Raw genomic sequence first — 23,535 nt, 5'->3', positions numbered from 1 at the left:
ACATATTGTGATCTGAACCCTGTCACCTTTCAATGGAAGGAAGCTAGCAAAGGTTAAAACAGCTAACACTTAAGTTTCTCCTAGCACCACTCATACGAACTTTCTTGACTATATGGTCATGTAGCAACCACTTCACTTGTATATTCCAATTTTTAATTCTTAAAGAAGATTTTACGGGATATAAGTTGTCATGCACCTTAAACGGTTAGAAAAAAAAACAGCAATCGGTGCATTCCTGGATGATTCTTCACTAGCAAATGTCTGTTTTGCTTTTTACTAACAATTTCAATAAGCTTAATTGTATTTTTCCCCTAATAAGATTGCTTCAGTAAAAATGACTGTTTCCACATATGGTTAAAACTGACTTGCACAGAAAACTTGAAGATGCTTAAATATATGAAAAGCACAGTTTGTAGATACCTAGTTGTGACTTATCACCACAAGTTATAATAGGTGCATGATAAACACACAAAAAATATGGGAGAGTTGGAGAGAAAGAGTGAGCGTGAAGGGAAACCCACACAACATGGGCCTGATTTCACACTTTGTATGCCAGTTTATCCCCACTGACTTCAGTAGAACTACTTCTGACTCACATCAGCGTAAGCAATATCTGATAAGGCCCACTACATCTAGTGCGCTGCTTTGCAAAAATGTAAGAAATATATATAAATTGTAATCAAGACTGATCAAATACATTTCTCTCACAGATTATGTAATATGCTAAAAGAAGTCTGACTAAACATGTACTACTTCCAAGCATTCTGTCTTGCAAGTGTTATTAAATAAACAACAAAATAACCATCGTTTTTAATAGCTGCCTGGGCCCACAGGTCATTCTGGGAACCATCCTACTGCTACAGTGAATAATGAAATTCTATTATTTACTAACATCAGATGAACTGGTTCCTCTCTATGGAAGAGAAGCAAGTATTATATCTGCAGCAAATGCTAGCTGCACTGCTCTTCTGATAGAACCTTTGCCTGGAAAAGTTATGCTCCAAAATAATATTCTGTTGTATGATTAGGCCAGGAAGCTCCTACAATCTTACAAAAAAAAAAAAAAAAACCACACACAAAAAGCATAAACCAACCCACAACAACAACAAAAACAAAGAAAAAAAGCAGCCCAAAATGTAATAAGAAAAGATCACACAATCTCAGTTATTAACAGAAAGAAATAATCCAACTGCCTTTTGTACATTTTCCACCAGTAATTAGTTACTTGTTGAATATCATTTATGTCAAAAGTCGCTTCTATTAGTCTGATTTCTGTCCTGCTTATGCCAGTACAAAGGTATTATGCGTGCACATTCACAGGATATAATGAAGCCAAGCTTCCTTATTCAATGACTGCACCAAAATTCATTTGAAATATTTAATCTTCAGAATAAGGATGTACTATATTTACCTTAAACTTTGAAAGAAAGTGTTCTGAAAATCAAATGTATGTAGTTACTTTTCAAACTACTTTCTATTGACCCTTAACTGTGAATACATGTCAGAGAGTTTCCTAAACTAGAACTCAAAACAGATAAGACAAATTCGACAGAAACATGATTTTTCATTTATTCTCTTCAATATTCCTTCATTTCACATCATTGCAAGCGTTGTTAAGGTAGCAGTGATGCCAAACTTGTCTGATTCCTGAAATTGTAACTGAGCTAACAAGCCTGAATTCACTGCATCAAAAAGAGGAATGGGGGATTTTTGTTTGTTTTGTTTTTCGCAATTTTGAGGCATATCTTGAAAAAATGTTTTACACCTATCTCAAATGTATCCACTATAAATTTAAGAACTTCTCAAACGCATAAAGCATTCCTTTAATTCACTAACAGGGTTAGTTTTATACGAATATTGCAACAGCATTCTAAATCCTGTAACACTATTACAAAACATACCCTCCAGGCAACGTAGACAAAACTTATTGTCCAAGCATGTAAAACAGTCATAACCTAAAACGATTACTACTGAAAGGAGGGAAAAGGCTCCTAACAGGGTTTCTAACAGCCTACTGCTTTTTCTAGAGAATGAGCCAACATTTTAAAAATATATATATATAGATACAAAAGAAAAAAAAAAGGTAATTTACTTAGTTAACTTAAGTTACTAGCCAGCAAAAACCAAATGAAAGATTATCTAAATGCCATCATTTTAGGCGAAATCCAACTATTCTAAGTACATCATTTAGTAACAGGCAAGAAAGCTCCACAGTTAACATTCCTTTCTCACACCCCCAGTGTCTTGCATCTGAAAACATGTGCAAAATCAGATCAAAAGACTAAAAATAGGAAAGAAAAAAAGGGGAGGGAGTGCAGGCCGATTTTATTAAGATACTTGAAGGTGCTTTTATCAGTGTCCTTTAGCAAAAATTAAAAAAAAAAATAAAGACTTTATCAAGAGATGCAATTAAACAAATGGAAGATGTGAAAAATAGCCCTTTGATTCTCCAGCAAGATAACTTAACTTCCATCTATGCTTTCCCTCTCTGCTTACTTTGTAAAGTTCAGAGTTCTTTTTAGGACACCAGGGAAAGGATAAATAAAACCTAACCTTTCCCCAGCTCATGCTTGAAATTTCAAAGCTGAAGGGGGGGTGGGGGAGAACCATTTAAAGATAAAATGAATGTCCTAAAGTGAAATTAAATGAATTGAACCCCGTGGCAAAATAGCAATGCATCCAAACAAATGAAAATTCACCACCACCACCCCAAAAAAAAAAATCAAACGTTTCCTTCCAGAAAACAAACTACTTTACAGAAACGTTTAAACAATTACAAGAAATGGGTGCTATTTATTTATTATGATAATGATGATGCCAAGAAAGGTGTCTCAATATTTAAAAAAACTGAATGATAACAAAACTACCATAGCATCCTTCCAGCTTTCCCAGGGAGACCCGATTTACTCTGCAGATCTTGGTATCTTATGTTAAATTTGTTCCCAAACTCCTCAGCAACCCCCGTGCAATTTGTGGGGAGGGAAGGGAAAGGGGGAGCTGATAAATGGAAAATGAATTAGAAGGACAGTTCAGAGATCACAGCTCCCATGTCCCCAAACCTACCTCAGTGGCGACCCTGATATGCATGGTGCTGAAAAGGGGGGGGTTTCCTGGCTGCTGCTTTAATGACTAATGCAGGGGGTTAATGGGGCTGAGGGAGAGCAGCTCCGGGCTCCTCTCCATGACTCACATCGCACACTGGCACGTCAGCTTCTGGCCAAGTCCCTCCACAGCCAGCAATGCGTTCGCGTTAGAAGCGTGGAGAGTTTGAAAAGGGGGAAGAGTTAGAGCTTTGCTCAGAAACGAAAAGGAACCCAACACCCCGAGCGGCTCTGGAAGCCAAAGGTGCTGCCTAGCCTCGGGGCTGAGGAGTGCCATCATGCCCAGCCCCAGCCCGGCCAAGGAAAAGGAAACGAGTTATTTATTCAGGGCCAACGCTCTTCATCCCCCTCTGATTTGCCCAGAGCACCGCATTACTCCCCCACCCCGGCCCATGACAGAGAGAATCGCTCCGGAGATGACCCCTCCAGCTTCTTCTTCCTCCTCTTCTTCGAACAAGAGACTTTGTTGCCGAGATCTCAGCAACACTCTCCTACCCACCAAAACCGGCCACAATTTCCAGAGCGTCAGGAAGTGCCTTGCAGAAATGCAAGGACCCCCCCCCCCCCTTCCAACTTTCCATCTCGTCCTCCCTCGCCTGGCATTATCCACATCTACAGCCAGCCTCTCGAACGGACACCCGGTAACAGTTTTCATGCAACTTCCTGAATGGCCTGTTTATTTATGGCCCCCCCTTTCCCATTTCAAAATCTGCCCCAAGCGGCCCCCCAAGGTGTGAGTCCCGCTGGTCGGCAGGAACAGAACTGCCCGGCCGGGGAGAAGATCCAGAGGGAGCCAAACGGGGGGCAGGATTCCCCTCCCGTGCCCTCGGGCGGCTCATCCTTCCTCGGGCTCCCTCGCCTCCGGCTCTGAAACTAACGCACCCGCCGAGGTGCGCTGGGCAGGGCAGGGCAGGGGAGCGGGCCTGCCTTTGGGACACGGAGAGCCTCCGCCACCTCCACCCCGGGCCTCGAGCCTCAGTGATCAGCCAGGCGCTTCCCCATCGCCCACTTTCTTATTTGGAGTTTCCCCAGACCACTTGCCCCCGGCCCCCAACCACACCCCCCCTACTCAGCCGGTTTATAAAGTGCAACCAGACACAGGTACAAGCACCCCCCCCCCCGCTTCAATAAAACTGCCTTTCCCAGCACCAACGCAGGGCTTCTGGACCCCCCCTTTAAAAAAAAAATCACAGGCTCTCCAGAGCCAGCCACCCTGGTTCCTCCCTTACCGGCTTCACACTTAAAAAAAAAAAAAAAAAAAAGCCCCAAAGGAAGAAAGGAAACAAGCAGCCACCCCACAACTAAAGGCCAGCCGCAAAGCCTCCCTCGCCGGAGCCGCTGCGAGCCCGGATCCCGCAGATGCCAGGCAGCCAAAGCGAAGAGGGAGAAAAGTTACCAGGGTCAGGGAGGGAGCTCAGCCAGCGCGTCAGTGTGCGAGAAAGACTTTTATCTCCAGCACGCAAACTTTTCCCCCCTTTAAAAGAGGGGTTTCAAATGCTCCAGAGGCGAGGGCTGCCTGGCAGCGCAGGTTTCCCAGCCATACCGGGACTCCAGGGGGGAAAAGGGGCACGCAGAAAAAAGTAGGAAAGGGGCTTTTCCCCTTTTTATGGGAGGGGGGGAGAGAGAGAGAGAGAGAGAGAAAGTAAGTGCGGTCAGGTCGGTGCATCCTTAGAAAACACACACCCCAACCCAAACCTGACTTCTGTCCCGCTCCTCACCAGCCTCCGGGGTGTGGGCTACAGAGGGGGTGTGGGGGAGAAATCCATCTCTTCTGGGGTCAGACTGCCAGATCATCAAAAAAAAAAGGGGGGGGGGGAAGGAGAGAGACACACACACACAAAAATGCAACACACACAGGAAACAGAAGGTTAATAAAATCATACCAACCCATCCTCAACCAGGGCAAAAATAGTAATTTAAAAAAAAAAATACAACCAAAAAACTCCGGCAGCTGCAGCGCTCTCTCCCCTCTCCCGGTGCAGTTTCCTAGCGGTCTCTAAGGTAAGTTGATCTATTTTGCGGGTGCGTGTTTGTGTTAAAATGCGTGCGAGAGAGAGAGATGGGAAGAACTCACCATTTCGCTGGGATAATAAGGCCAGCTCGGGGTCGGACTGGAAATGCTGAGGCTTCGCCTGCTTCCTCCGCGACATGCTGGCTCAAACATCAGCTGGGGCAGAATAAAAAATTACTAAAAAAAAATCTTCTCAAAATTACGGAAATCGAGCCTCCCCCCTCCCCAAGCCACGCCGCACCGCGCATGTGTCCTGCTATAATTATGATTATCAATAATGCATTGCGATTAATCATAGAGGGGCTCTTTGAAAGGCGATTGGCACATGGCCAGCTCTATTCAAACCCGCTCGCCTTAATCAATTAGGCGCTGATTTGCTGGAGACCCTTGTCTCTCCGCCGCTCCCACCCAATGAGTCGATCCATGTGGCAGGGGAGGGGGCTGGCTTTCCCCAAAGCTGTTTGGATACAGTTTAACCCGCTTAGCAACCAGCTGGGACTGTTTCACGCCATCCCTGTTACTATAGGAATGTGTCGAAAGCCTCTGCCCCCCCCCCCCCGCTGCTGTCCCAAGCTCCCGGGCTGCGGGTTGTTTTTGTTTCTCGTTACAAAGGGGGCCAGGAGGAGAAATGAAATCACGTCTTCCCCGAACGCACCGGCAGCAAGAGTCAGGGCTGGTCGCTCCCCCAAGGAGCCCAGGCAGCGAGAGAAAGGACCCCTCTCCCCCCCCAGGAGCGGATCGCCCAGCTGCGGGGCAGCTCTCGGTCTCTGCCCGTGCACCAGCGACAGCGGGGCCGGGGGTGGGGCTGTGTTGGGCCGGGCGGGCAGGCCGGGCTTTCCCCCAGCTACCTTGCCCCGCTCTCCGTCAGCGCCACCGCCTCTGCCGGGGACCGTCCCAGCCCCGCTCCGCGGCCAAGTTTTGTGTCTTGTTTTAACCTCGGCCCCCATCCCAGATGCACCTTCCAGCCTCTCCCCGGCTCCTCGGGAGGGGGGGCCGGGGGGGCGGAGATGCCGGCAATGGGGCGGGGGGGGGGTCGGTTCAGCGGCCGACGGGCTGGTGGCCACCGCACACGTTTCCCAGGACAATTACTGCAAAGTTTGTGCCCGGCTACGTCACGAGCCCGGCCGGGGGCGGCTCCGCCCCTGGCGGCGGTTGGCGGAGGCCGACGTCAATCTCCGGGAGAAGGCTGCCGGAGCCGGCGGCCGGCGGAAACCCGCCGATTCATCTCCCCGGCGGAGTCCGGGGCACAGGGGGGCGGAGTCCGGAGGGGACGGGGCCGCGTCGGCTCTGCCCCCTCCCCACGGGGTTGTCTGGCGGGGGGCTGTGAATTCGGATGGACAACCCCCCCCCCACACACACACACACCCCCCCAGCCCGAAGCGAACTCACTCCTGACTTTCGTTTTCTTCTCGGGCTGCCGAGAGTCCGAGGCTGAGCCGCGCCGGGCTTCCAGCCCCAGCTCCCGGGCAGCCGCCTGCAGCCTGGGCACGCGAGCCCCGCTGCTGGGCGCAGCCTCCCCGCCAGAGCCCCGGGAGGTCGGTGCCTCGCCCGCCTCGGTGTGGGGCCAGACGCGGGTCGGCAGCGAGACGGGCTCCGGGGTAGGCAGCTGTGCAGGGTGCGTGTCTTCTAACGCCGGAGGCGTACTTTGAACTCCGGGAGTCCGAACTGGGCTCATGACAGAGCAGCGCTTCTGGTGGCCCAACACGTTTAAGAATGGACCCCCCCCCCTGTCCCCCAGGTGGATGGACATTCGTGTGTCTGTCTGCCTCCTTAATATGCCCGCGTCCGGGCGCCCGCCTGCCCGCCCGCCCGCAGGTTGTAACAATAGATTAGCCCCATCCGCGGTGTCTGCTGGACGGGTAGCAATTGAAAACATCCTGCTCAAATGGCGCTCGGGCAGCCCGCATGCAATCGTCAACCCATGGCATCATCATCGCGGAATAAAAAGTTCCGTTCCCAAGTTAGGAAGGGTCTAGCCAGCCCCAGGATTGATACATTGCACCCCCACAAATGCACCTACAGTACAACGCGGACCGAGCCTGTTGGGTTTATAGGTAGCTATGGAGCCCTTTGTATTCCTCGTTCCTCTCTGCACTTCAAATTCCTCCGTACTGTATACGAAAAGTTGATGTGCAGGGTTATCTCGGTCTGAAGACGAGCGAGCGAGCGAGCTGCTGCTGTAGTCAGTTTCTGTTTCTGGGCCATTCACAGCACCCTCCTCCCACCCTCCCCTCTGGATTATTTACTCTGTGATTGAAACTACTCCTTTCCCCCGGTATCAATATTAACAAACTCTGTAAAAGCAAGAGGCTGATCAGATACAACTCATTTCAATTTCAAATGAGCCGGAGAAACCTAGAGAGCGAGAATCTCCCTCTCCAATCGAGGAACCGGCTCACTCGGATTTTCTTCTCCCTATTATTAAACGAACTAGACTTTAAAATGTTTACCAAGGTGGGTGACAAAACATCAGTAACCCCCTCTTTCCCCCAAGTGCCAACCAAATATTTAGTCAGCTTTAGCAAACCCGGACACTGAATGCGCTTTTCTCTTCTGTATAGGATGGGTCTCCCCCCACCCCTTTCCTCTCCCCGCAGTATTTGGTACAGTAGATTTTGATAAAAAGACAAACGAAGCTGTCAGTGGGGATGATGTTGAAGAATGAAGATAATAATGTTGCTATAGGTGGTATTTCAGATGCCATTATTTTTCACTGAATATTTAAAGAGATCTTTCGGCAGAGATGGATATATTCAGTGGTAGGTGTCAGCCTCCTTACCCTCAAACACTGGGGAATATACCGAATATAACCATATAGAAACTTACATGATATATGTATACATACTGATACACGTATCTGCATATAACACCCACATAAGCCCTACTCACGAGAATGTCTGCATTTAGAATTATATTAATCACTCGATTAGCTCCCTACGCCTTTAAATCCAGTTACTGTCTGAAAATTATTCGCATTTACAATTTCATTATATATTTGTTGATTAAATTGGGTTGTTTCAAAGCACTTTCCCATAGTGCTATGCATTTGGTGTCTGTACGTGCCCGTCGTGAGCCTGCAATTAAAAAACAACAACAAGGGTTTGGCGAAAGACTAATTTGGAGAGATAAAGTTTAATAACTTTTCTTTTTCGTTTCTCTGCTCCCTCGCCATTGTAAAAACAGACGCTTAGTGTTTAGTTTAGGGTCATTTGATTATTTATTGTTTGTTTTCTTCCCCTTTGCTGGGGGCCGGAGATATGGGGGGGGGGCGGCGGCAGAGTGGTGTTTGCAGGGAGAGAAGAATTGGTCTTTATTGTTGTTGATAGCAATACATCAATTAAATGTCATTGCCGTGAACAGAAGTTGTGAGTGTTCACAAACGTAAATACTGTGATTTTGTTGTTGCTGTTTCCCCCCCTTGAAGGTCCAGATCACAGCGACAGAATTCCCCCCCCCCCCCCCCGGCACCCACAGATCTTGGAGATCTTTCTTAGGTTATTTTTTTTAAAAAAAAATTGGGGTGGGGGAACCCATCAATGCAAATCAGCCCTTGGTTGGAAAACAACCGTGCTGGGGATCGATTTCCAGTTCACTGAGATGAGCACTGAAGGGAGATTGTAAACAGGGGATAATTTGCAGTTCATTCGGGTGAGAGACGATTTCAATGAGATGCAGCACACTGGACTGGATTATTGTTATTAAGGTTTGCGATCAGACATAACAACCTTAGCACTCAGGGGTTAAAAGCTACACAATACCCATATACTTATAATGCATCGTTAATAACGATCTGGAAGAAAATCCAATTGATTTCATATTTTCTGCAAATTTGCACCACCAGTGCAGCTTGTAAAGCGGCATTTACTTAGATACAGATCGGTCTCTTCGCAGAGCCAACCCCGAACCATCAACCTTTAACCTGTGGAAACATTGTCTCTGCCCTAAAAATTAATACACTTTAAGGGAAACACCGTCAGGGGGAAATTCATTCATTCACGCTCTCAGACGGCAAAAATACCTGCTTTTACTGAGCAAGGATGGTTTTCTGTTTATTGAGAAAAGATACCGTGCAAACCAGATTTTAAATATTGCTGTATGTGCCCGCTAAACTGCTAATACCAAGCCGTCCCTCGGCTAACACTGCTCACGTGCATTTTAGAAATGTGGGTAATTAGGGGCTTCCAGATGCTGCTGTCAGATGGGAACTTGGCTTTGTGCGCCGGTATATAATAAACTTTTGAGACAATCCTGGGGCGCAGCTATCCAGGAGCAGCTAGGAACTGCTCTCTGGAATTGTTTTATGGTCAATAGCCTGGAATCCCGCTATTCAATACGCGCATTTCAACCCTTGTGACCGTGTGGGTCTAGGTAAGACTACTTTTGTGGACAATGCTGTCAACAACCCCCCCCCTTTTTTTTTTGATTTATTTTCTAATGATAATTCCTTAAGAAAAAGAAAAAGGGCCAGAATGGAATCCTTCTCCATTATTACTGACAACTAATAATTGATCATTGCTCACAAGCGCGAGCTTTTAGCCAGATAATTGAATCGTTAGCAATACGGGTTGAGCTAAAGGCAGGGGGGTGGGAAAAGAGAAAAAAAAAAACAACAAACAAACCCCAACCCCAAAACAAAACAAAACAAATATAAGAGCTCCAAAGTGAAGGGGTAATTTATTTATTTATTTATTTTTGCCAAGATAAGAGATGAAAATGACGAATGCCACATTACCAGCCAAGGTGGAATTATTTAATTCAATTCTTTCTTTGCCCATTTGCTGCCTTTTGTTTGACCCGCTGGCCAGCAAAATTTTACACCTAAGCCATCCCTTTTGAGCTTATTGATGAAGGTGCTTCTGAAATGATTATCAAGAGATTTACAGCTATCACTCCCCATCTACGGGAGAAGTAATAAAATCAATCCCTCAATCAATCAGACCCACCCCGCCCCCCGTGCATATCTTCTTAATCTATTCTTTTAGCTGTTTTATTACAATGCAATCATTAAATATATTTGTTTCAAATTTAACAAAAATGCCCCTGAAGGACACTGCCAATTTAGATATATTAATAACTAAGTAAACAGGCTAGATGAAATTAGAGAGCTAGTAAACAGACTAGGGAAAGTGTTTTTCCAGGCAAGATGGTTGGAAGCTGAGAAAAATAAAATGCATAGGTAGAGGAATGAAACTATCAGCAATGTTCAATATAACTGCACAAAGGAGGTTTTTGTATGTTCAGTCCCCAAGAAGGAGGTGGGGGAAGAAAAAGAAACATTGCAGGAGTTTCATGCATATTTCTTTTGTTTCTCTGTACATTTATTTTATGCAAAAGAGTTTTGGCAAAACTATACCCACCATAAATCCTATCCTGTTATACTAGATATAATACCTTTGTGTGATATTATGTCTTAATTTCTGTGTTAAGAATAAACCTGGAATTTTTTTGCCATGTAATAAATTCTTTTTTTAGTCAATTCCTTTAGTTTGACATTATCACTGATTTATTGCAAGGGCACAATTGTATTCTTTTATTTAGTATGTTCTACATTAATGCTACTTAGATTAGTAACAATGAATTAAAGGATATTTTAGGTAGGTTGTAAAAGTGTAAAAAATCACTGAAATAGCTTGGAAGTCAGTGGTCACTGCCAGTATGGACAAAATTAGTAGGGAATCTCTAGGGAACTGAGAATTATCTTTGATGCCAAAGGGGATTTTTCTTCACAAGCCACATCCCCTTATAGCCCAGTTTAATTTGTGTATCAAAGCCACATAAAGCCACAGTGTACCTCCAGCAGAAACAGAGAAGTTTAGAAATGAAATGACACATAGTTCTCCAACCTTATATAAACTGGTTGAAATCCCACATCGGGAATCAAAGACATATTCCACTTTCATGGGCTGTACCATACCACAAAAGTAACTTTGTATGGAATAAAAAAGCATGACGCAAATAGGTACACATCAAGAAAATAGCCTTAAATAAACCCTGATATCAGTTTATGAGGTGGCCATTCACTAAGTATGGCCTCCCAGGTGTTCTTCTTTGAGAACAGTGCCTTCATGTGAGGAACACGACATCTTTTCAGATTGCGTTTTACCTAGCCATCTAATAGTGAGAGCCTTAGTTTGCATTTTTTAAAAATCCCTTAATTATCACAATTATTTAATAGCATACAAAGCATTATTGAAAAGAGTAGAAAATATGCCTATGGGAGCCATTAAAAAAAAAGACAGAAAAGAGATGATTGGGGGGTGAAATTGCATCTGGCATTAGCAAGAAGAAAATCTATTGTTCTTTTTACTTGGTTTCTCCTTCAGGATTCGCTTATCTTTGAAACACAATTCTGCAAGGTTTCTCTAGTCTGTCCAAATAAAAACACAGGGCCAAAATTTCATGACAGTTGCCTAATAACTTACACATGAGTTCCTACAACTACAAGGTAATCATCTAGCCTGGGGTAAGACCCATTGTCACAAACTAATTGCTGTTCTTTCCAGAATAATCCTGTCAATTCATATTTACCAACAGTGTGAGTTTCCTACCTATATTTTGATGACTCACTTTAGTTGATGAATAATAAATTATTACAGGCTAAAAGTGTCTCAGACCCCAGAGGGAAATGTTGCTTGAGTTAGTCCCAGATTTCATGCCTAATTAAATAAACCTGACAACCTAACTCACTTTCTTAACACAATTTTTGAAAGTTTCAACAAATACGGTACAAGTACTTTAAAGTACATAAACTTCATTTGCATAATATTAAGGTGCACTAACTTACTGTGTGATGTTTACAATTTGAGAACTATCATGTTTGTATCAACACAAGAAGTTGGTTTTGCAGAGTTTGGTTCCAATAAAATAAATATGCTGTGAATAATACTTTATATTCCATTATTGAACTAAATACCTTCTTCATGGTCCAAACTCTGCACTCAATTCAACCCAGCCCTGTCAATTGAATTGATTTGGTGTGGCTGAGGGTAAAATTAGGACTGTTGTGTGTAAATATATTTTTCCTTACTAAAAGACAAGAGTATTTTCTGTTGTAATAGGGAGTCTCTTCTTATGCATGGGCCCCAAAGTAATAGGGAGATTTTCTTGTGCACCCACCTGCTCTGCCTTTCACAATTTTGCAGATCACCTCCCCTCCCACGCATGAACATATGACATCCATGTAGAAACTACAGCATTTGCCCACTTTCAAAACAACATTAAGAAAGTACTGACTGCATTTGTAGCTGTCTTTTAAAGGAGTTCAGCAGCTGGAAACAATGAAGAGGGGCAGGAGCGTGTGACAAGCCAACTCTCTGTGGACCACCAGCAAGTGCTACCCAGGCCACCAGTGATCCACAGGCAAATCTGAGAATGGCCACTCTATAAAAATCAAAAATCAGTTACCATCTAGGAGGTGAAAGTCTCCCTTCCCTGCCTATCAGACTTTGTGCATGGAAATCTGCAAGAAGCGAATAGAATTCACCTCCACCCCATGATTCACAAACTAGAAAAGTGGCCTCTGCCCCTTTACGTTCCCTGCGTGGCAGGCTTGGCGCTACTAGTATAACTGCAGTGGGTGTCCCAAGCCCTACGCTGAATTATTTCTTTTTCTTGCCTTTCATTGATGTCTTTGCCCTACTTACATTTAGAACCAAATTTTGCCTAAAATGAAATTAATAGGGTTTCAGGGTACAAGAGTCAGAGCAGAATTTGGCCCTCAGTAATACAATAGTTTTGTTAGGTCTAACTGGCTCTCTCCCAAACTTCCCATAGATTCATTAGGATCACTTGGGCTCAGTCCTATCCAATATTTATGGGCCCAATGATCCCAGTGGAAGTGTGGTCTGAATACAGATTTAGGGTGTGATCCAAAGCCCACTGAAGCCCATGGGCATCATCCCAGTGCCGTCAACGAGCACTGGATCACTCACTGAGTAACGACGGTAGCCTAGGCCAATACATACACACTTCTTATAGGTCATATATCATACAGCTAGAAAAAACGTTTACACAAACCCCAATGCTAATGCTACATTTATTTCTAATTTGTTGAATATCATGCATAATTAGTTGCAAACTCATAAAAGGACATATTTCTTGCCCTGAGGGGGTCTTCAATCTAACAGACCAAGCCTAAACTCTTCATTGATGAAATTCATTCCTGTGCAGAAAGCATGGGTTTTTTTTTGTAGGACTTAAGTGGAGCAAAGGTCTTGTGCACTGGGGCACATGTCACCCTGTGCAAGCATAGCTACAAGGGGAGTTCTGTTGTCTGAGCAGCGCAAGATCAGGCCCATTATCAGATCCATATTAACACAGGCAACTTTTCAAACGCAAGATGGTACGGAGTTGTCAGAAGTGACAATAATCAATGCTTAGAAAAACTGCCCGATAGCATGATGCCTCCACCTCTATTTTAATCTAAAAATAATTCAACAAAAATACCTTTCCAATCTCACCAGTTCTAAGGGGTTAAAAATAACTTCATGCATCTTTACAATATGCTCAGCCCTGCTTCTGCAGCTGTTGTCGATGCTCCAGTTTTTATGCAGCATTGAGGCAGAAGCAAAGCTATCATATTTTAAAGTGACAGTTTTAGAATCTATTCTTATTATAACTCTACTGAAGTCAATGGAGTTATACCAAGGATGAATTTGGTTTATTTTTCCCCCCTTGCATCCACTACAAAATCCTTTGGTTAACTCCATAATAAAGTAAAATTACTGATCTTGTTTTTTCTAAATTGCAAATTCTGTTCCCACCCTTGCTTTTCAGTCCTAGAAATTTTTAGAGTAAAATCCAATTTCTCCCAGTGCTTCTCACAGGACTTCCAGGACTGCAGCTCCTTTGCCCCGATTGTCATGAATTACTCTAGAGTCAGACCAGCTCTGAGTGCGCTCTGGTTAAAAAAGTGACATAGACGTGAGCCTAATGGGTGAGAGATGAGTAAGCCTACATTCATGAGCCCCAGCATTATCAACACCATGCAGACAGAACAGGCAGCTGCCTGGGGCTGCAAAATGTTTGGTAACACTTTGCTGTGCTAGTGACTATGAATTGTAAAGGGCCTATGTTAAATAATTTGCCGACAGCAACAAAATCCTGGGGCTGATGCTGCCTGCCCTGTTCATGGAAGCCTGCAGGAGTTTGTTCACTGGTATTCACATGCTGGGCAAACAGCTTACTGCCTCTCTAAACAAAGTGAATATGGCATTTGAGGTATACTGTTCCTTAATGCACCTGTAATCCGAGGTAATCCTGGTTCTTCAAGGAGATTATACAACAAAGGTGTAAATACTAGATAACGAAAGACAGAAACTGTTACTGGCTGTCGATATGCATTCCCTTGTTCTGATGGGACACAGTGATTATAGATCCACTGAACAATATGGAAAACCAATAATGCAAAACAAAATGTTGTAATTTGGTAGAATATCCTTTGCATTTCTTCTTATCCTCATTTCCTTACTGTCATGCTCTTAACATCAATCAAGGTGATAACTGTAATGTCTAGAAACAGCTAGAATTTAACCTGGAAGAATTACACACAAGTATACCAGTACTGGAATTATATCTGTTTAAAGGAGTCAGGTATCACTACAGAGAATGCACTGTTCTGTGCTTGTAGTAGTGGCATATATCTCAATGGTTATACAAATTTCAGTTTAGAAATACAGTACTGGCAGAATAATCTTTGGAAATACAAATGTTATAAAATTAAAGATAGAAAAAAATCTTAATATGCTGATGTGCAACACAGTAGCTGTTTTCACTGTGCCCAATAAAGATCAAATATGAGCCAGAATCAAACCCTGGTTCCAAATAAACCCAGAACTTTGGATCCAGACTTTGCAGCTCATGTCCATCTCTAATATGTATCAATTGGATCTACCTCTATGGTGGAGGTGCAGTGTGTACATACCAAGTATCTATAAATAGCATCATCATCATAGGTCAGATTGGGCCTTTTGGATCTCTATGAGGAGGATTCTTTGTCTCTGTGGAGTCTTTCTCCCCCACAGTGTAAAAAGGCAGGAGTCAGCTGTTGCCTCAGAAGGATTTTTTCCCATGGAAATGAGAGAGGACTCCTTGCAAGTCCAAGGATCCATGCAGGAGAAGTGGAGGCCCTATCAGACTAAGAAGGGGGAAGGGAGTGTGTACACCATACTGCTGCCATGAAACCAGCCAAGATTCCCCAGGAAATGTAATACCCCCTCAGAATCCGTACACTTTCATGGCCTCCTTCCACAGTACAGATCCCCCTTCAGCTGGGGCAGCCATGGTCAGACTGGTCCCGAGGAGCGATGCTACACTACCAAGCATTGGGGTCAAAGTTGGCAGGAAGCACAGGGCCTCTGTGCTGATGATCCTGTATCTCCTGTGATCTCAGGATACCTATGTGGTTTGTGGGCCAGATTCCTGTCTCCATGATAGAAGACTACAGGGGAAACTCTGTGAGCTACATGAGTGTTACTGCACAGGGATCTGATCTGGCCCAGTAATAATACTAACACTTTGCACTGACGTGGAACACTTACTAAGTAGCTGCAGCATACTGTGTCCTAGATTCCACATAAATGACATGATAATTAGGCTACATTATTTGCATGCTTCTTAACTTATTTAATCATTTCAAATGATCAGTATTATTAGTATTTGATTATGTAAAGAACTAGGTGGTTCTGGACTGACATGGCATGGCAGATTAACAGTCTTTGAGGTCCCGTTTGTTTTATGTATGGCATTTTATTTCACTTTGGAAAGGGCCAGAATGTCGGACTTGCTTTGTACAAGATTGTAGCACCACCAGCTAAAACTTTCTTCCTCAGGCTAAGTTCCTTTTAAATTGTTATGCTTAACAAACTTCCAAATGGGAGTCTAATTGTTGATAGACATTTTGCATTGCATGTGTCTATCACTTTGATTTAATATGCATTTTCAATTAAATTAAAGGAAAGGCCTCTAAGGTGGCAATTTAACAGCAAGACATGTTGTGAATTCCAGATATTACAAATATCCAATTTTCAGTTTCTTATGTGTAAAAATAACCCTCAGAAAAATCAGAGTATTTTTATGGCTGAATTATCAAAAGCTTAATACCTTTTAAAATATTACCCATTTTTAAAATTTATTCATGTTGATCTAAAGCAAACCAATTCTTCCCCATTTATGTAAAATTTCAGCCGTGTGTGATTTTTTTTTCTTCATTAACGATGAAAGAAATCAGGTTTTATGTGGAAATCCTGTCTCTGGTCTATTTTACCTAGTAGTATGATTTAATTTTCTCTTAGAGAAAACACACATCTGAATTTCTCTAAGTAATAGGTACTTCTTGTCATGTTTGATAAGAGCCATTTAAAAGGAATTCTAAATATACTCTGAAAGATGAGAGAGCAAAACCAGCTCTTATGTGTCCCTAAAATAACACAAAACCAGGCATAGGAGAGCATATACAGTACAAAGGAGACCTGTTTTATATCAAGTCTACTTTTGAAATGATCACAATTGCAGTTAACCTACAGGCCAAAGTACTGATGGCTGACAGTAGCACAATCATAATCATTTTGAAACTTTATTTTAATTTACTTAAAAGGTTAAACAAAAATATTTTCAAATATATGCATTTTCTTTTAAATTTAATTTAAATTTTAAATTTTAAATAAACAAAAAATCTTTGCATTGTCCTTTTTTAATATAAATTGCTTGAGATGATTTTGTCCTCAGTGGTGCTGCAAGGTGTCCCAAAACCTATGCTTGATGGCAAGGATAAACATTCATTAAACTTCAAAGCTGCCAAAAGCTCTAGTTATTTTGATTTAGGGGAATAATTTAAATTAATCCTCATGTTTGTGTAGAAAGTATGTAAAGTAATCCATTTCTCTGTCTGTCTCCAGCTTTGAGTCACTTACACTCTTACAAAATGCTTTGCTAACATTTCCCGTCTTGAATAATTTGGGAAGAAAATGAATGCTTTGTATCTTGTAAAAGAATGCTGCTTTAGTGACACTAGACAACAAATATAACTCAGGGCTGTGTGCTTATATCATAGCATAACTGCTGTTGAGATACATGCAGAAGAGAAGCTTGTCAATGGGCATATTAAAACCTAATTCAGTAAACATTATTTGTAGCCAAAGAGCCAGTGATGTTCTTTTAAGAGCTTTAAGAACTGGGGCCCCAAAAGGCCAACTCATGTGCTCAAGGACTTGCTCACTCAGAGCCTAGAGAAGGCCTATGGTCAAGCATTAAGCATGTATTTTCTTTTTCTAATTAGTTGCTCCTAAATGGGGCAAAGCTATCCAGGAAGCGTACGGTTTAACAGCACAAATGGATCACTCTTACATTTTTGAAAATTTTAAAGTTAACACAATCATCCTCTGAAAGTGTCATTTGGACTGTGTGCTGTGATGTGCACTGAAAGAAAAATGAGTCAGAACCTCAACTGTTGTAAATCCATATAGCTCTTCTGAAGTCAATGGAGCAACATCAATTTACACTGGCTGAGGTGGTGGCCTAATACTTGCATTCAAATATGCAGGCTGCAGCACTCTCCCTGAGCTATATGGACATTTGTTGAAATTGAACTGTAAAGGTACACGGGTGGTATGATGGAAAACCAAAACAATTTAGAACCTCATCCCCAAGTCCTTTCTTTTCCAAAACTCCCATTGACTTGAATGGGAGTTTTGGCTGAGTAAGAACTACACGATCAGACCCTTACTACTCTATGAAATGAAGCAGTCAATTTTGTCTGTACTTATGAACTTGTAACAGTCAGATTGTCCTGCATTGACTTATGCAATGTACTGTACATGAATGATCAGAAATGTTTACAAAATGAATTAGTTTGACTCCAGCTTTCTAGCCGGAAAGTAATCAAAGTGAAGAGCCAAGCTATTTCTGAAATTCCAGCTTCTCCAAACTTGAAATACTGCATGCTTCATCTTTCTGCCTATTGGGGAAAAATGTATATACTCTATACTGTGGTCACATTGAATATAGTTCATAATAATACTTCAAAGCATAGTACAAACATTAATTACTTAAAAAAAGAAAGGGAGTACTTGTGGCACCTTAGAGACTAACCAATTTATTTGCGCATAAGCTGTAGCTCACGAAAGCTTATGCTCAAATAAATTGGTTAGTCTCTAAGGTGCCACAAGTACTCCCTTTCTTTTTTCGAATACAGACTAACACGACTGTTACTCTGAAACCTATCATTAATTACTTAATCCTCATGCTGCCCCATGGGGTTAGTAAGTATTATTATTACAGTATATGATCTGGCTATTAAAATAATTTTAAAAATTGAAATTGACAACCAGTGAATGACTAGTCCATGATTTGTAACTATTTTCCTGTATTAAGTGTTTCTTAGTTTTTTCTTTAACTTCCTCTGAAGTGTATACACACTCCTAGACACATGTAATCAGGACTCTTCTAATGTAAATATTTTCTTTATTGGCTTGTTCAGGGTTGAGAGCCCTCACCATTAAATCTTGGAAACTGATTTATTTTGTCCTCTTAATTTAATTTTAACCATCTTAATTTAGAATTTAGCAAAATCAGAACGGTCTCTAGATGAACATCAGGTTTTGTTGGATAGTACATGGAAATGATTATTTCAGAAAACAACAACATTATTTAAAATGTTTCTTTGGGCTGGATGGAGCCTCAAAAAAAATTATTGGCCCTTCCCAAGAATCTCAGCCTCAAAGTTTGAGAAGCATCACTTGATATGATGCTGGCGATTGTCACGGGCCAGGGCCAGGCTCCTCAGCTAGAGTAAACTGTTGTACCGCCAAAGAAATCAGATATCAAATGAAGCTACATTGATTTACATCAGCTGAGGAGCTGTCCTATCTGTCCCACCCTTGACATTGTTGTTTTGCAATCACCAAAGAGTTCAGTTCCATGGGTCAGATCCTCAGGTGATATAAATGGACCACAGCTTTACTCCTATCTGACATCAGTGGAGCTCTAACAATTTACTCCAGCTGAGGATCTGGTCCGGCATGTTTTAATGGCATGTGTTTATGAGGCACCTGAGGACCTGATTTTGTACTCGTCCATCGAGCAGAACTCCCACTGTGTAAAGACTATAGGCTGAGGCCCCTTTTTAGTTTGTGTTTCCAGACTACATTTAAGAACTCACAGGAGTGGTGAGAACAAATAACATTTTCATAAAACAGCGTGGCAGGATATTTCTAGCATTAACCAAAACATTTCTAAAATGAGAGGTCACTAAAGGGTTACATTTGGTGCTTAAGTAGTTTAACTTACAGTCCATATTTGTGGCTTTTGCCATCTCAGAGTTCCTATGAGAGCACGTAGAATTTCATCAATGATCTTTCTCCATTTTATAACATTATGCCTTTATACAACCATTCAGCCTTACACCCCTCTAACCTGCATCAATTATCCATATGAAAATACTATAACACTCTCCCCCCCCGCACCTCAAAAGCAAGTATCAATAGAAAGAATGACAGTGGCTAGCTTGCACACTTGAAATGGTTTATTTGTTGCAATCCTGTGCACAAGATGTTTATCAGTAACCACCAGACAGCCATGCAGAAGAAAGAGCCTTAATTCTGTCTGAGACAGCCTCTTATTGCTATTGATAGTTAGCATCAGTGTCCAGTCTGAGAAATGGAACTGCTGCAGGCAACTTCAGTCAAGACATCCTATTGATCTACTGCTTCCTTTGCCTCCCTGAAGCTAGAGGAGAAAAATAAAAAAGGGAGGAAAAGCTTGCCATATAAGGGGCGATGGAGCAATCTACGCCTTACAATCATTCAAAAGGGGTGTGTATGTGCATGGATATTCCTGATATTCAGCACCTCAAACAATTGTAACTCATGCACACAGCCATGATAAATATAAATGTCAACATATTGGCAATGTCCTTTATATAAGAGGTGTCACTGGAACTACATTTTTAGCATGAAACATTTTTGCGGCATTTTATTTTTCATTGACTTATTGTGCTTCTATTATACTCTGTCTAACACAATCAATCTAAAGCATAATATCTGAGACGCCTATTCATAAATAATACATATTTGGGTCATTTTCATTCGTATCCTACAATGAAGATTTACAAGCCAAAAAACAAACAAAAAAAGAAACAATGCGTGGAATGCTCTAATTCAGTGGATAAGAATATATTGCCGTGATCAATTAATATGTTTTTCTGTGCATTAGGTGGACATCTTTATGGTACATACATAAGGGTTTATAATTTAGAGGCAGAATCAGCTCTAAGGCTCCAACATAAAATGCTCAAAGAGAAACTTTTCCAAAGATTTTTTTTGAGAGCGTGCTAAATGCAGTAGACTCAAGCACAACAATAACCTGTATCTTGTGATGAGCGTATTGTTTAGCTGAGCCCTGCCTATTACCTTTGGCATTTAATAATACACAAAAGTTGACCACATTACATGACGCACCTAAGAAATAATAGTACTTTATTGTGCCATTCATCCAAAGACCTCAACATACATTATACAAAGGTAGGCAAGTATTATTATCCCCATTTTACAGATTGGGTAACTGAGGCACAGAAAAATTGAAAGAGAAACATTTTTTCAAAAGGCCACACACACAATCAAGTGCATTTTTTTTATGTGCATGAGTCGCTTGTGTGTGAATCACCCTGAGTGCAGGAAAGGGCTCCACTAAAATCTAGTGATAAAAGTCTTCATCTTTTCCGTTTCCAATTTCTCAGGAAAAAAAGGAATCTCTGCCTGTGTCCCAAAGTGAATGAGTATTCGGGATATGTGCTGTGCCAGAGGAGCAGCATGAGGGGCTGGAAGGATCTGCAGTTAGGGTTGCCAACCCTCCAGGATTGGCGTGGAGTCTCCAGAAATTAAAGATTAATCTTTAATTAAAGATTATGTCATGTGATGAAATTTCCAGGAATACATCCAACCAAAACTGACAACCCTATCTGCCTGCAGGGGAGGGTGTGTGTGTGTGAGTGAGAGAGAAGGTTGCTGGGGAGAGGGAGTGACAGGCTCCCCCTCCCTGCCTCCACATTACCTGAACTATGTGTTGGGTGCCACACTGGTTTCATTCCACTGCAAACAGGGAGGCAGGATGGAAGGCTCAGAGGGAGCACGCAATCTCTGCACAGAATGGGATGCAGCTCTGCAAGACAGCACGAAGGTGGCAAGAGAGTAAGAGGCATTGCTGGGTGGAGGTGGGGAAAGAGTGGGCTGCTATGGAAATTTCTCATCCTTACCCTGTTGGGCTGGGAGGCATGGTTTGGGAAGAGCCCACAGAGCGTACTCCCGGCACCACAAGATGGATTCCATCCCTGTGCATCTGCTCAGTGCCTGGCTGGGCATTCAGTTCTGGGCTTAGTGCATACGGGGTTATTAAATTAGCCTTTCAGATCTGGAAATTTGCTTCAAATGTATTTCAGATCAAAAGTGAAATGAATTTAGCTGCTACAACAAAAGCAATTTTATGTTTCATAGGCCTTTTAAAACACGTTTCCATAGAAAATAAAAACAATAGGGAAAAAAGGCCTCATTTCATTTCCCCTTTTTATAGTTTGACTTTGAAAAGGTTTTGTGTGAGAGTTGTACGTGCCTTCCAGTGTCAAAAGATGCGGTAACGGCACGCGCAAATGGCCCAAACCATGGAACTGTTACAGTGAACCAGAACCTATTAACCCGAGAATCCTGCCAGAAGCAATATAGTCCAGGTATTTTGTACCAAACATATTTGATAGTCCTTTTAATATTTACATGAAAGCAAGTGCAAGTTCACTCGATGAGCATTGTGTGTTCATCAGATCTGGGGATGATCCTTATAGAATTGTGTACCATCTGAAAACAGTGATTATTTATAAATCCCTGCTTTGTTTGAATTCAAGTGCAGGAACAGAAAAACAAAATAGGTGTTTTCCTTTTTGGTGGTAACAAGAAAAACTAAGAAAGTTCTGAAGTTCATCCTGGTTTGAATAAACACCCAACTTTTCAGATACTTATAATTGTCTGAACCACACAAACTCTTAAATCTGCACAACTGAGCTCCCATCCTGCAATATAATTGATAAAGGCAGACCCTTGTGCACATAAAAAGTCCCACTTATTTCAACAGGATTTGGGGTGGGTGCGGTCCACATTCGTGTAGGTCAGACTCCAGGATTGGAAATCTCTGTAAAATAGCCTCTCTCATAGCACACAGCATGACTGCTTTGGCTAAAGCTGAAAGCACAAGGTTTGAAAGAAGTTTATCCCCCATTTTATTTAATGCCAAAAAATGTTTTTTTGGAGTTTGGTTGGAATTTTAGACAAAGTTTGGTTCAGTTCTTATGGTACATCTGAATCAAATTGTCCATCTCTATTTCTTTGGTTTTACCACAAAAACAGAACAAAAACCATTTTCTAACTATGCTAAAGAGTAAAAAAAATAATAAAAAATTAAAAGTCATTCTGGTGGTACTGTAAACAACGCATGAATGTTAAAATGGAGATTGCAATCATAGTGAACATCAGGATGTTTAGCATCAGTTAACAGACAGCAAATAGATATCAGAGGACAGATTTCAGGCTCTACTTGTCCTTAAATTCCTTACAGTGAGCATATGGTCATGCTTTACAACAAAGAACTGAAATCAGTCTCAGGGAATCTTTACCTGAATATGAGCAGACATGCAGTAAGAAGATGACTTCCAAGGAAATTTCAAAACTATATTATCAGAACATCCCAGAGGGGTGTGAGATCTTGTCTTGCGGGACAGTAGAGTTAACACAGCTAGCAGAGGAGGAAAACATCAGAGGAAAACAAATTGACAGTCTGTATCAAAGATAATCAAATCCAGACATGTGCAACCCCAGTGGAGGATTCAAGGTAAGCTAAAAAGGTTCTGTAGTATTAAATGCTGTTAAAGCAGCCTGTACAAATAGAAGAGAACACCTCTCGTGATCTCTACAGATCAGTGATTTTCAATGTTTTTTCATTTGCAGACCCCTAAAAAATTTTGAATAGAGGTGCAGACCCTTTTGGAAACCTTAGACATGGTCTGTGGAACCCCAGGGGTCTGCGGACCACAGATTGAAAACCACTGCTATAGATATAAGAGCCAGATTCTCAGCTGGCGTAAGTCTATGTAGCTCCGTTGACGTCCTGAGAGCTATGCTGATTTATACCAGCTGAGGATCTAGCCCAGAAGGTTGTTGAACATTGTAGCACTGCATTATACCATGGTGTAAAAACGGAGTGAAGAATTCAGAGAGTCTATGTGCAGTTAACCAGGAAACCAGCTAGTTCACAATAGCACAATTTAGCACGTTTGCCAAAAAAGGCAGGTTTCATATGATTCTGGTGGAAAAGTGCAATGTCGCCAGTAGCATGGCCAAAACATTTGCTTTGAAAAGGAGGAATCTTATTTCCAAGGTCAACCTGAGG

At 42.2% G+C, this 23,535-nt stretch overlaps 1 protein-coding gene across 3 annotated transcripts in view; it reads right to left on the bottom strand.

Moving 5' to 3' along the window:
* SALL1 (spalt like transcription factor 1) overlaps positions 1 to 6,631 on the bottom strand; it is a 17,062-nt gene extending 10,431 nt beyond the window's left edge. Inside the window, exons 1-2 of one of the 3 annotated variants that reach the window (XM_084644426.1) lie at positions 6,502 to 6,631; positions 5,176 to 5,268 (exon numbers count right to left, since the gene is read on the bottom strand). In XM_084644426.1, the coding sequence (XP_084500552.1) occupies positions 5,176 to 5,251 (76 nt within the window). In that variant the 5' untranslated portion in view covers positions 5,252 to 5,268; positions 6,502 to 6,631. Of the gene's footprint in view, positions 1 to 5,175; positions 5,269 to 5,767; positions 5,854 to 5,960; positions 6,063 to 6,501 lie in introns of those variants that run through there. The other 2 variants (XM_084644427.1, XM_084644428.1) reach the window with 2 other exon arrangements.
* Positions 6,632 to 23,535: the final 16,904 nt, after the last annotated feature.

The sequence above is a fragment of the Lepidochelys olivacea genome (genome assembly GCF_965140295.1).
Source record: "Lepidochelys olivacea isolate rLepOli2 genome assembly, chromosome: 12".
NCBI lineage: Eukaryota > Metazoa > Chordata > Testudines > Cheloniidae > Lepidochelys > Lepidochelys olivacea.
This window is presented reverse-complemented; position numbering and strand designations above follow the sequence as displayed.